This window comes from Lithobates pipiens, unplaced genomic scaffold, assembly GCF_037356315.1.
Source record: "Lithobates pipiens isolate NorthernLeopardFrog02 unplaced genomic scaffold, aLitPip1_a1.2 Scaffold_25, whole genome shotgun sequence".
In the NCBI taxonomy this organism is placed as follows: domain Eukaryota; kingdom Metazoa; phylum Chordata; class Amphibia; order Anura; family Ranidae; genus Lithobates; species Lithobates pipiens.
Genome location: NW_027507787.1, coordinates 176,354,305 through 176,368,563, shown reverse-complemented (window position 1 = coordinate 176,368,563; position 14,259 = coordinate 176,354,305). Strand labels below are relative to the sequence as shown.

Genomic DNA, 14,259 nt, shown 5'->3' with positions numbered 1-14,259 from the left:
TTCTTGTCCTTCTTCTTGTTCTTGTTCTTGTTCTTCCAATCCGGTTTACTTCAGTGGCATGAAAAATAGAAGTAAAGCCATCTAAACACAAGCTGCAAATACTGGACCCCCCCCATTCTCTTTAGAGCTCTTCCTTGTGGTTTTGAAAATCTCTTGAGTAACCAGCCCTTACTTGGTTAGCAACTAGGACATAATGTTGCTAAATAGCTGCAAGAAAGTGTTAGGCCCCTTTCACATGGCTGGCTAGAATTGTGCTTTTAGCTGTGGATTTTATAGTTTTCTACCACATCTAAAGGAACACAATGATTTCCTATGGCCCCATTCACACACTGCATTTAAGCTGTGATTTAGTTGCATGTGGTTTGGTGTGGATAGAAAAAATAGAATTGACTGCGTCCAGGAGCGATTTAGCGCAGCTATCTGCACATAACCACAGGTAATCGCTATCCGCAGTGTCACCTGCGGATAGCTTGAGGGAAAAAGATATAGCTGGAAATAGATGGTTTGAAATGCATCATGGGTAGATTCAAAGGACATAAAAAAAAAGGGGTTGCTATGGGAATTACTACTGCAGCTAAACGCAACTACAGCAATTGGACAAATGCAGCTGATCAAAGTGCCTGGAGTCTTGAATTTCACAGAACAAATTGCATGCATTTAACTGCAGCAGAACAGCCGTCCGTGTGAAAGGGGCCTTAGAGTTGTCAAGAGATGCTTCTGAAAGCTCTAAACCTTCTAATATGGAATGTTAACTATAAATATCCTTCAAGTTAATTTAAATGTTTTGACTACAGACTTGTAGTATGGAGGGTAAACAACTTGGCTAGAAGAGGGGAATGAAAAAAGCAAGTGTCTGGTGTGTTTAAAAAAAAAAAAAAAAAAATACTATATACGCTTTAGGTTTTTATATATCAGCCGGATTTTAGTGGATTTTGATACAGGGTGGTTGCAGATTTTTTTTTTTTTTTTCCCTCATCAATGCGAAGTATGGCCCAGAGTGACTGATCTATAGAATGTGCCGGTTGCTTGACTTGCTGGTACAGTTGCTTTGTTCTCTGAATTGCTAGTCAGAAATTCTGACTTCACTTACCCCACTCCCCTTTTGTGTAGGGAACTATATAGGACTGCAATAAGTTCTAATGCACCCTGGGACTAAAACAATTTTAGGACTCTATTAAGCTGCTGCTCATTTCACAACCCTATCGCCCTTTGTGGCCACAAGGGAAACCCTTCATTGTCTAAATGTACCTTTTTTTTGCAAAAGGTCTATTCATACCGTTTCATTTTTAAGGTTAACGTTTATGCAATAAAGTCGAGGGCTGCCCTTCCCCCCTCTTAATCCCTATTTGTGGTGAGGGGTGCATTTAGTGAACTATAGAACTATCGGCGAGCAGGTTTGTAAGCATGCTGAATGGTGTGCATAAAGAAAAGCAATTGGGTTGTGCTCAGATCTGCAGATTTTATGAACATAAACGTGCAGTCATTCATTTAAATGAAGAAACAATTGTACGCGTCTAAACGAGAGTGCCTTTTAAAGGGATTGTAAACCCTCACCTTGTAAAACCCATTCAGTTTAACTACTTTGTTCACCGACCCATAGTAAAATACATCATGTACTTTAACATTTAGTACCGGGGTTAGGGCAGCAGCTAGCTGCCCTAACCCAGTATCATTTTTCACTATGGCTGGCTCTGCGTCAAGTGTTTCCACTGGGCAGGAACTCGAGTGATGGCCGCCACGCCTCTCCCATACCCTTGGAGGACTGGTGTGATGTCTAGCCTCACTGCTGTTTCTCTCCTATCTATCTATCTCATAAATAAAAAGTAATCTTTGATCCCAGATCTCTCAATAAAGAGTCTTCCTTATTTCTATTACAAGGGATGTTTACATCAGTGCTACAGTGCTAAAAATAAGTTAAGAAATTTTAAAGTGCCCCATCCCTCCATGCTCGTACACGGAAGCTAACACATGAGAACTGTGTTCAAACACCACATTTGTGGTATTGCTGCGATCGGAGCGAGGAGCAACCCATTCTAGCACAGCGGGATGGGACACAGCGATGGCCGCCTAGACCCATGGATCATTTACTGAAGAGGCAGAACTGCAGTCTGCCTAAGTACACAATACAGACAAGCTGTTCTGTCAGAGGAAGAGAGATCTTGTGTTCCTGCTAATCGGGAAAACGGATCACTCCCTCTTCCTCCAGTTAAGTCATCCCACACACAATGCATTCCCTAGAAACACACTTAACCCTTTTATTGCCCCTGATGTTAACTACTTCCCTGCCAGTGTTTAAGCAGTGACAGTGAGATAGAGGGGTGTGTGTGTGTGTGTGTGTGTGTATATGTGTAGATATAGATATATAAATTGCACTGGTCCCCTAAAAGTATCACTTGGTGTCTGATTTGTCCACCACAATGTTTCAATCCCACTAAAAATTACCGATCGCCAGCATTTACTAGTAAAAATAATATCCCATTAATTTTGTAGACTCGCAAACCAACCAATATACGTTTGTTGGGATTTATATTTTTTTAACCAAAAACCTGTAGCTGATTTACATATTTTGCCCAAATTAAAAAGTGGTGTTTATATCCATACATATTTCTTTTTATTTTTACTATAATATATATAGAAAATTTTACCTCGCAAAAGTGAGTTATACCCCGCCATTTTTGTAAATCTTTTATTATTTCATGTGACAACACTGAAGAAATGACACTTTGCTACAATATAAAGTAGTGAGTGTACAGCTTGTATAACAGTGTAAATTTGCTGTCCCCTCAAAATAACACACAGCCATTAATGTCTAAACTGCTGTAAATAAGTGAGTACACCCCCTAAGTGAAATTGTCCAAATTTTGGCCCCAAGTGTCAATATTTTGTGTGGCCACCATTTTCCACACTGCCTTAACCCTCTTGGGCATGGAGTTCAGTGGCAACATGTGAAGCTCTGGTGGAGTCCTCTTCCACTCCTCCATGATGACATCACGGAGCAGGTGGATGTTCACACTTTGCACTTCTCCACCTTCCGTTTTTGAGGATGCCCCACAGATGCTCAATGGGGTTTAGGTCGGAGACATGCTTGGTCAGTCCATCACCTTTACCCTCAGCTTCTTTAGCAAGGCAGTGGAGTCTTGGAGGTATGTTTGGGTGTTGTGTTGGAATACTGCCTTGTGGCCCAGTCTCCAAAGGGAGGGGGGTCATGCTCTGCTTCAGTATGTCACTTTACATGTTGACATTCGTGGTTCCTTCAATGAACTGAAGCTCCCCAGTGCCGGCAGTACTTGTGCAGCCCCAGACCATGACACTCCCACCACCATGCTTGACTGTAGGAAAGACACTTGTCCTTGTACTCCTCACCTGGTTGCTGCTACACATGCTCGACACCATCTGAACTAAATGCGTTTTATTTTGGTCTCATTAGACCTCAGGACATGGTTCCAGTAATCCATGTCCTTGATCTGCTTGTCTTCAGCAAACTGTCTTTGGGTTTTCTTGTGCCTCATCCTTAAGGCTGGGTTCACACTGCTGCGATGGGGGAACACTGCGAATCTACTGCGGGTTCCCGCATCTCATGCCTCCCGGCAGCAGTTCACACTGCCCTATGCGAACTGCTTGGAGTATCAGTGAAAAGTTAATGACGCCTCCAAATCAGTTCGCATATCGCAGTGCGATCTGCAAACTCTGACAGGAATCGGATTGCATGGTGTGAACACCCATGCGATCTGATTCTGCTGCGGACCAAAAAAGTCCTGTACGAGTTTGGGCCGGATGCAAATTCAGCCATACTATCTGACTGAAATCGCATCGCACAGAGATCGCATGTGATGTGCCGTGCGAATCACATCCGATCTCGTACACCGCAGCAGTGTGAACCCAGCCTTAAAGGGGCTTCTTCTGGGATGACAGCCATACGGACCAGTTTTATGCGGCGTATGGTCTGAGCACTGACAAGCTGACCCCCCCACCCCTCCCTTCAAACACTGCAGCAATGCTGGCAGCACTCGTACATCTAGACAAAGACCTAGTATTATAGTACAAAAAAGTGTGTGTGTGTGTGTGTGTGTGTGTGTTACTTGCTGATCTAGTATGAAAATGGTAATCGATTAGTTTCATCCCCACTAACGAGTCACTGGGGAAGGAAAATGTCTAATTGGGCATTCACTTAGGGGTGTACTTGCTCACTTTTGTTGCCAGCGGTTTAGACCTTAATAGTTGTTGTTTTGAGGGGACAGCAAGTTTGTGTTGGTTTTTTTTAAAAAAAAATTTAATAGCAGAGACCCAAGAGAATAAAGGTGATTGCTGCAATATTTTATCACAGTATTTGTGCAGCGGTCTTTGAAAAGCAATTTTTTGAGAGCATACACTTTAATAGGAAAAAAAGTGTAGAGATTTAATTTTTTTTTTTCTTCCAATTTATTAGGTAATTCCCTCTCAAGTGCACAAGAGCAGCTTAACCAGTGAATGTGTGTGTGGTCAATTCTGATCATTGGGGAAGAACACAGACTTGCCGGGCAGTGTTAATTTAGTCATCGCCTTTTAGTTTATTTTTTTTAGGTGACGAAAACAAAACACCGCATTTTTGTTCACCAAATGAAATTAAGGGGCAGGGATGTTTACCCTCGCAATAACTTCCTGCTTCCACTACCAGCAAGCAACTGTGTTCAACCAGCAATATAGACCTCTGAGTCCTAAGACAGCAGACTCTCCAGAGCAGAGAGAACCCACTCAGTGTGTAAATTACAGGGCAGAGGCCTCCCTCAGACCGCCGTTTCTAAAGCACTGTGCAGCATTACAGGCCATCCCTCTGACCCAAGATCACCATCCAGAGCTGTGCAGCATTACAGGCCTCCTATGACCAGGCACCCAGAGCACTGTATTACAGGCCTCCTCTCAGCCCTTGGATCACCATCCAGCACTAGCTAACATTACAGGCCTCCACTGCAGGACCTACTGCTGACTTTTGCAGAACATGTTAAAACTCTCCAGTGACACCATGTCCCCCTTGAGGACCTTAAACAGAACATTGGCTACTAAGACCATTGCAGCAAAAATGAGAGCATGTGAACCAGTGTTTTGCTTCAGTCTTGGATCTAGCTGGTGTGTTCTTGCCACTTGCAGCAGCTTCTTTTGTCAACCCTTGTTGATGTGGTGGATGAGAATATTCAGGAACTGCTTAAAAAGAGGCAGAGGAGTATTCTGTAAGAAAATCCACATAGCCCTACATACAGAGAGGCTATTCAATGTCACAGGTGGCCATCGGAATAGAGCAGGGGTCATGTTTGCACAAAGTGCTTTTCTTAAAATCTAAACTATTTATTTTGTTCATTGACGGACACGGCTCCATTAAATCTTGACTTTATATTATGCCACTTCAGGAGAGGACTAGACAGAACATGTAAAAATGGCAAGACTGCACAGCACCGCCCAGGGGGTGGTCCCTCTGGCCATAACCCCTCACCCTGCTTCCTGTAGCTGTCTGCCTAGTGTAGAAGGACCTGGGTCACTGAGGGGACCCTTGGTCCTGGGATTTTTTTTTTTTGTTCCTGTAATCTACAATCAACAGCTGGGCTGGGTGAGAGGCTGGATAATATAGATCCTTGTAGTCTCCCAAGCCTGGCCATCGAGCGTGAGCAACCCTATCTACTCGATAGAGCAGCTGGGCATTCCCTAGGAGGTCGACTAGGGGGTCTCGCTATCCCTTTTACTCTCTCTCCCTATACTTCATTCCCTCCTCCCCCTGCTGGGGCCGCTGTGTGACTGGGCGTGATGTGTATGTACCGGGGGTCCGACCTTTGACAGGGCTGTGCTGGCTGTTTTGGGGTCTGTTTTTGTTTTTCTGCGCTGTGTAAAAGAGTACATTTACCTCAGAGGCCACTGCCATTTTGCTGAGGCCGCGGGCATTTTCCTGTAGTCTTAAGCAGTGTATGGCTGTTGGCCATTTTCTAGAAGGTTTGGCAGCCATTTTCTTGGTGATTTTTGTACTAGGTGCCGTCGGCGGCCATTTTCTTGTAGCCTCCACGTTTTTAACTCTAGTTCTGAGTCTGTTTACCTCAGAACAGCACGGTTTTCACTTTGAGCATGTTGTGACTGAAACAGGGCAGAACGGTCAGCGCCACCACTTGGTCAGGGTGGAGAGTCCTGCGGAGGGGCCCCTCAGTCTGTGAGCAGCTAGTAGGATGGGATTTTATATGCCTTAAGTTGTGGCAGGCAAGTGAGGGTCAGCATGGCATCAGAAGCTGGCGTTCCTTCCCCAGACATCCCTGCTATTACAACTGGCTCACCTGCAAAAAAATGCGGTGCCTGTGGATGCTTTTCCGGCGGTCCTGGAGACCTTTGCCAGGGTGGAAGTGGCGTGCGGGGGGGGGGGGGTGAATGACCCCTGCCCTCCAACTTCTGAGGAGAGCTCTGATTTAGACTCGGGTCCTGCGGTGACTGGTGGCTCCTGTTCTAACGTGTCAGAGGATGTGGTCCAGGATTGTTCGGACAGTGAGACTGACTGTCCGGGTTAGCGCAGGGTAAAGCGCTAGTAGGAACACTTTTCTCAGCAGTGCAGGATACCCTGAAAATACAGTATGCAGCAGGAACCTCTGAGGTTGCGGTGGTCCCTTTTTGGGTCCCACAAACCAGCCTGCACACCTAAGGTAAGGTGTTTTGCGTATTTGACTTATTTTGATAAGTTCATCTACAAGGAACGTGGAAGTCCACAACGGGCCTTTTCAGTCCCAAGAAGAATGGCGGTGCATTACCCCTTTTGAGGCGAGCCTCCTTGAAAAAATGGACGTCTCCTCTGGTAGTTGACCCCCGCAAACCCCCCCCCCATCGGCAGTTGTGCTACGGCACCTGATTTGGCTGAAATGCTGGTCTGTGGATCAGGCATGTAAAAAAAAAATCTGGATTTGCCCCTCCAAGGCGAGAGGCTTTTTGGAGCTTTGCTGGATGACATTATTAAAAATGTTACCGGTGGGAAGAGCATGTTGCTCCCACAGTCCAGGAAGGGCAAGGGCCTTCTTTTTCTGCTCAAATAGCTTTTTCCCCTGTCTTGGTCTGCAGGTAAGCGTTCTCAGTCCGACAAGGCGCCTGCTGAAGGACAAAAGCATTCCTGGTTTCACAAGCCAAACAAGTCTGCGAACAAAAAATGTTACCACACAAAGGTTTGCCCCGAAACCCCCCCCCCCCCCTCGTGGAGGGTCGCCTTTTTGAGTTTGCAGCCCGGTAGACCTCTCTACTGTCCGACCAGTGGGTTTGTGAACTGGCTTCATCGGAATCCAATTTTATTTTATTTTTTCCCCTCCAACCTACCTCTACTTCCAGCTTGTTGTGGAAGCCCTGTTCAGGGCAGTACGGGACCTGCTACTGTGCGGGTTGATGGTACCTGTACCGACGCTGGAAAGATTTCAGAAATTCTACTCCAATCTGTCTGTTTGTAGTCTCAAAGGAAGGGGTATGTCCGATTCTGGACTTGAGGCCCCTCGACAGCTTTGTGAAAGTGCAAAGGTTCAGGGTGGAATCAGTTTGCCTTTGGTTGCGGAAGAATCCCAACTGCCAGTTGATGTGCTCGAGCTTCGGGTGATCAGACTTTGCCTCTCCATGTGGTCAATGAGGCTACAAGGTCATCCAATCAGGATTCAGTTGGATAATGCCACTGTGGTGGTGTACGTCAACCGTCAAGGAACAAGAAGCTCAGTTGCAGCACGGGAGGTCACTCACATCCTCCAGTGGGCAGAGCGACGCGTGTCGGACGTGTATATCTCGGGCGTATGAAAACTGGCAGGTGGACTACCTAAGTCTTCAGATGCTGGACCCAGGGGAATGGTCGTTGCATCCGGAGGTATTCAGGGTCCTTTGTCTAAGGTGGGGGACACCAGATGTGGACTTCTTGGCCTCTCGGCTCAATCGGAAGGTGCAGAGGTTTGCGTCCAGGACAAGAGACCCCTGGGCGGACGAGTCGGATGCATTGGTGGCTCCATGAGGGGCATTATCGGCGATTTATTCCCCCCCCCCCCCCCCCCCCACTCAAGCTTCTACCACGTCTGCTGCGTGGAGTGGAGGCTAAGGGGTTTTCAGTAATTCTGATTTCCCCAGATTGACTTCGACATCCATGGTACGCTGACCTAGTACAACTGCTGGCGGATGTTCCTTGGTGGCTACAACTGCGAGAGGACCTTCTAGCACAAGGTCCGATACTTCATCTTGCTTTACCGTCGCTGGTTTAACGTCATGGCTGTTGAAAACCAGGTGCTAAAGGGCCGAAGTCTATCAATCAGTAATTTCCACTATGCTAAGGGCATGGAAGTCTTGTTCTCAGATTTACCATTGTACATGGAAGACTTCTCAATGTGTGAGGAGATGGGGTGACGTCCGTGCACTTATTCAGTTTCCAGGATCCTGCTGTGTTTGCAGTGAGGAGTGGATCCGAAATAAGCCTTGGCTGTCTTTTTCCAACGCCCCTTGGTGACTCGCTCACTGGTGATTACCTTTTTTGTGCAAGGGGTTTGACCACCGTTACCGTGGGAATCTGCTGCTAGCCACGCTTCAGAAACCGCCGTTTGATAATATTAAGGAGATTCCCTTGTTAACACTCTCTCAAAGGTGTGTGGTGGTGGGGGGGTGTTTTTTTATTTATTTTTTTGTGGCTATTACATCTGCCAGGAGGGTTTCTGAGTTGGCAGCCTTGTCTTGCAAGTCTCTCTACCTGGTCATCCACAAGGATAACGTGGTGCTACGTCTGCAGCCCTCTTTCCTTCCAAAGGTGGATTTGGCATTCTAAATGAGGGCATTGTGTTACCTTCCTTATGTCCTAAGCCGTCACACCCAAAAGAGGGTGCCTTACATTCCCTGGATGTGGGCTGGGCTTTATGGGTGTATGTATCTGCTATGGCTCCCTTTCCGGAAGTCAGACTTTCTCAGTGGCTGGTCCAAAAAATTATCTGGCGGTCCGTCCACCATTTCTCGGATCAGACAGATCATGGTTCAGGCCTATGCCTTAAAGGGGCGGGTGGCTTTTTTTTTTTTTTTTTTTTTTTTTTTTTTTTTTTTTCTGTCGCTGCTCATTCCACCAGAGCAATTGGACCTCCTAGGCTTTCCAACATCAAGTGTCTGTAGAATTTAGTGAAAGTGTTAATGGACGCCTTACACACCTGGGAGACAAAGTTGATGTATGCGCATCTTCAGATGCTTGCTTTGGCCGCAAGGTTTTGTAGGAGGCTGTGTAAGGTTGCAATTCACACTTTCATCAAGTTTCTAGTTGTACATGCATCTTTTGATGCACAAGTTGGCCGCTTGTTTTGATGGTGGCTGTTTTAAGATGGCAACTCCTCTGTTGAGGTGTTCCCTTTTGTGGGTGAAGTTTTTTTTTTATGTATATATTTTTTTTTTTTTTTTTATTATTTTTTCCTCAGTTAGCCCATGGTTAGTGGGGTAAGTATGCAGGCTTTAGTGTTGTGCAGGCGAGGAGCATCGGTGAGACACGTCGGCTCCAGAGGCCATCCAAACCACACCCCATACCCTACCCTTTTCTTGGCCTAGGCAAAATCTTTACAAATTAAAACTTGAAATGTGAAAAATCTCCAGTGTGCCTAGATGAAAATCATTCTTTCAGTGTGTGTGTGTGTGGTGGTGGTGGTGCTGGTGGAGAGGGGGGAAATTGTATTCCTGTCTAAATTAGAAAAAAATGGAAAGGAGGTTGTTTAGGCCAGGACTTGTATGTTTGATTAAACCAGTCAGGCTTGATTTAGACATGTACTTGTACTTTTCTGGTGCTACATGAATGCATTTAACAAAATTGTTGTCTAATGTTCTGGTGGACGGGGAACCTCCTAGGGGGGGTGAACTAGAGATAATTTAGTTTAACCACTTGAGACCCGCGCTGTAGCCTTTGCCGGGACTAAGTCTATTGACATCGTCCCGTGAACGAGCGGCCTGCACGCCCCCTGAGGGGGGCGCGCTCTGTGATCGGCGAGTCTATGAGACTCGCCTGATCACCGATCCGAGCAAGGGGTCGATCCCGACCCCCCCCCTTACCACATGATCAGCTGTCAGCCAATGACAGCTGATCATGTGATACAACAGAGCCGGTAATCGGCTATTCCTCCTCGTGCTGACAGCGCGAGGAGAAAAAAAGAGCCAATCACCGGCGGCCGTGATCGGGACATCAGTCCCGATCACGGCCAGCCCTGCCAGTGCCCACCTGCCCCCTGCTTTGCCACATCAATAAAGTGTCCCCCCCCCCGTCAGTGCCACCCAGCAGTGCCCACAATCTGCCTCAACTAAGGTGCTGCACCCCAGGGGCACATATCTGTGCCCATCAGTCACATCTATCAGTGGCACCCATCTTATCCGTGCCCATCTTATCCGTGCTTATCTTATCTGTGCCCATCTTTGCCCATCAGTGCTGCCTTAACTATACCTATCAGTGCCGCCTCATCAGCGCACTTCAATGAAGGAGAAAAATGACCTCTTTGCAGAATTTTATAACAAACTATTAAACATGATTTATTTATTTTTTTTTTTTTTTTGCATTTTCTTTTTTTTGTTTGTTTAGCAAAAATAAAACTCCCAGCTGTAATTGAATACCACCAAAAGAAAGCTCTATTTGTGGGGAAAAAAATGATAATTTAATTTGGGTACAGTGGTGTATGCCCGCGCAATTGTCATTCAAAGTGCATCAGCGCTGAAAGCTGAAAATTGGTCTGGGCATGAGGGGGGGGGGGATTTAAGTGCCCAGTAAGCAAGTGGTTAAAAATTTTTACAAAATGGTGTTCCCCGATCCACCTGAACATTACACAACAATTTTTATATCCTAATCTCATCTCTCATGCTGATTTATGGGGCCTGGATACGTTTGTAAGGGTTTTTTATTTTTTATTTTTTTTAAAACCAACTAATCTTGGCCTATTGGGTATATATTTTTACGAAGAACCCATTTGTCATTGCTTACACCTTTTTTTTCTTTAGCAGTGATAGCACAGATGGGGAGCCTGAAGAGAAGAGGAGGAAAGTAACCAACGTTGTCATCAGTCAGCCAGCAACTGAGTCCAAAGTATTAATCGATAATGTTCCAGACAACTCTTCCCTGTTTGATGAGGTAATGCTTTTTCACCTAAGACCACTTTCAGTGGTTTAATCCTGCAAGAAATGTTCTTTTGAGCACTGCACAGCTTTTCTTTCCTATGAGACAGTGAAGCTTGCTACCCCTTGCCATGCAAGGTCTTTTAATACTATGTGACAAGATCCCAGTTCTCTGGGGTCTAACATATAGATCACATTGACATTTTGTTTTTGTACCGAGAGGTTAGAACCTCCATCATTCCTACCCAGTATAGGGAGTAAATGAGCGCACCATACAACAGGTTTAGGAGTCTTAGTATTTTTAGTTTATTGAAAGGCCAAAGTAACAGCCAATTTATAAACCCAATTCAAAAAAAGTCGGGATGCTGTGTAAAATCTACATAAATTGCAAATCTCAAGCACATTTTAGTCACAATAGAAAACCTATATCAAATGTTTAAACTGAGAAAATGTACTTTATCGTACATCATGGGACACAGAGCCTTAAAGTGGATGTCATAATGTAGAGAATAAGATTTCCTGTCATTTGAGCCCAGTCTTGCCACAGTTATTCCAGCTCTGAGCAATTGTCTTTTATTGTTCAGTTAGAGAAATCTTGACAGTCTCAAACTTTTTCAAAAACTCCCCTTGGCTGTGAGTGACAGGTTATTTACAGTGCCTTGCGAAAGTATTTCGGCACCCTTGAACTTTTCAACCTTTTGCCACATTTCAGGCTTCAAACATAAAGATATAAAATTTTTATTTTTTGTGAAGAATCACCAACAAGTGGGACACAATTGTGAAGTGGAACGAAATCTATTGGATTTTTGAAACTTTTTTTAACTAATAAAAAAATGAAAAGTGGGGCGTGCAAAATTATTCGGCCCCCTTGCGTTAATGCTTTGTAGAGCCACCTTTTTGCTGCAATTACAGCTGCAAGTCGCTTGGGGTATGTCTCTATCAGTTTTGCACATCGAGAGATTGAAATTCTTGCCCATTCTTCCTTGCAAAACCGCTCGAGCTCAGTGAGGTTTGATGGAGAGCGTTTGTGAACAGCAGTTTTCAGCTCTTTCCACAGATTCTCGATTGGATTCAGGTCTGGACTTTGACTTGGCCATTCTAACACGTGGATACGTTTATTTGTGAACCATTCCTTTGTAGATTTTGCTATGTTTGGGATCATTGTCTTGTTGGAAGATAAATCTCCGTCCCAGTTTCAGGTCTTTTGCAGACTCAAACATGTTTTCATCCAGAATGGTCCTGTATTTGGCTGCATCCATCTTCCCCTCAATTTTAACCATCTTCCCTGTCCCTGCTGAAGAAAAGCAGGCCCAAACCATGATGCTGCCTCCACCATGTTTGACAGTGGGGATGGTGTGTTGAGCTGTGTTGCTTTTACGCCAAACATATCGTTTTGCATTGTGGGCAAAAAGTTCGATTTTGGTTTCATCTGACCAGAGCACCTTCTTCCACATGTTTGGTGTGTCTCCCAGGTGGCTTGTGGCAAACTTTAGATGAGACTTTTTATGGATATCTTTGAGAAATGGCTTTCTTCTTGCCACTCTTCCATAAAGGCCAGATTTGTGCAGTGTACGACTGATTGTTGTCCTATGGACAGACTCTCCCACCTCAGCTGTAGTTCTCTGCAGTTCATCCAGAGTGATTATGGGCCTCTTGGCTGCATCTCTGATCAGTCTTCTCCTTGTCTGAGCTGAAAGTTTAGAGGGACGGCCAGGTCTTGGTAGATTTGCAGTGGTCTGATACTCCCATTTCAAAATGATCGCTTGCACAGTGCTCCTTGGGATGTTTAAAGCTTGGGAAATCTTTTTGTATCCAAATCCGGCTTTAAACTTCTCCACAACAGTATTACGACCCTGCCTGTTGTGTTTCTTGGTCTTCATGATGCTCTCTGCGCTTTCAACAGAACCCTGGGACTATCACAGAGCAGCTGCATTAATACAGAGACTTGATTACACACAGGTGGATTCTATTTATCACCATCAGTCATTTAGGACAACATTGGATCATTCGGAGATCCTCGCTGAACTTCTGGAGTGAGTTTGCCGCACTGAAAGTAAAGGGGCCGAATTTTGCACGCACCACTTTTCAGTTTATTTGCTAAAAAAGTTTAAATTATCCAATAGATTAATAATAAAAAATAAATTTTATATCTTTATGTTTGAAGCCTGAAATGTGGCAAAAGGTTGAAAAGTTCAAGGGGGCCGAATACTTTCGCAAGGCACTGTACATATCTCATGCACTAGCCTGAGACAGGCACATCGTGCGTGTGTGTGTGTGTGGGGAAAAAAATAAAAATATTCCCCCTCCAGCTCTCCCAGGATTGGCTGCCTTTACTGTGTTCTGGCTGGATGTTTCTCATCATGGGATCCAGTGAACAGCGAGAATATAGACAAGTGATTTAGGGGAGCTGTATGTAGCCAGAGCCTGGCAGAGTAGAACATCCAGTGATCTGATAATTGTTATAGTGCAGTGTGTGGGTCTGAGGTCACCTGATCAGTTGCAACATTCCTTTCCATCACCAGGATTTATGTGGGGGAGGGGTGGATTTTTCACTTTTTTTTTTTTTTTTTTTTTTTTTTTTATTACACCCAGGATGATATCACACCGCATTTTCGACCAAACTCTCACAGGACCCTTTTTTTGGTCTGCACACTGTTCACACCTATGCAATCCAATTCATGTCCGCAGTGCGATATGCGCGCTGAAATGGGGGTGAAGTAACCATGATCCCGGGTTGAGGGGACTCCTGCATTCAAGGATCCCATGGACAGGGAGGCGGTGGCTCGTTCCCTGTTTACGGTTGTGGGGTCAGCCTTGCGACCTGTACTGGCATCCGCACTTGTGTCGCAGACACTGAGTGGGCAAAACTTCTTCTTGCACCACGAATTGAGAGCAACAGGCTTCCCCTGTCTGCGTGGAACTAGCAGACCAACTAGTGCAAGGCCTTAAGTACGTCTGCAGCCCGGGATACCCTCTCCCCTGTTATCCAGGGCTTCAGTGTCAGCTGTGGTGCTGAAGTGCCTAACTTGGCTAAAATGCTGGTCGGCTGACCAGGCATCCAAAAAATCCCTGACTGATCTTCCTTTCCTTGGCAACTGGCTCTTTGGGGCCTTGCTAGATGACATTAGAAAAAATGCCACAGGTGGTAAGAGTACCCTACTGTCACAGGCCAGGAAAGCTAAGGAG

At 45.4% G+C, this 14,259-nt stretch overlaps 1 protein-coding gene across 2 annotated transcripts in view; it reads left to right on the top strand.

Moving 5' to 3' along the window:
- Nucleotides 1-14,259, top strand: part of BTAF1 (B-TFIID TATA-box binding protein associated factor 1) — a 176,689-nt gene that overhangs the window by 26,390 nt on the left and 136,040 nt on the right. The window contains exon 3 of one of the 2 annotated variants that reach the window (XM_077455229.1): nucleotides 10,963-11,089. In XM_077455229.1, the coding sequence (XP_077311355.1) occupies nucleotides 10,963-11,089 (127 nt within the window). Of the gene's footprint in view, nucleotides 1-10,959; nucleotides 11,090-14,259 lie in introns of both variants that reach the window. The other variant, XM_077455228.1, reaches the window with a different exon arrangement.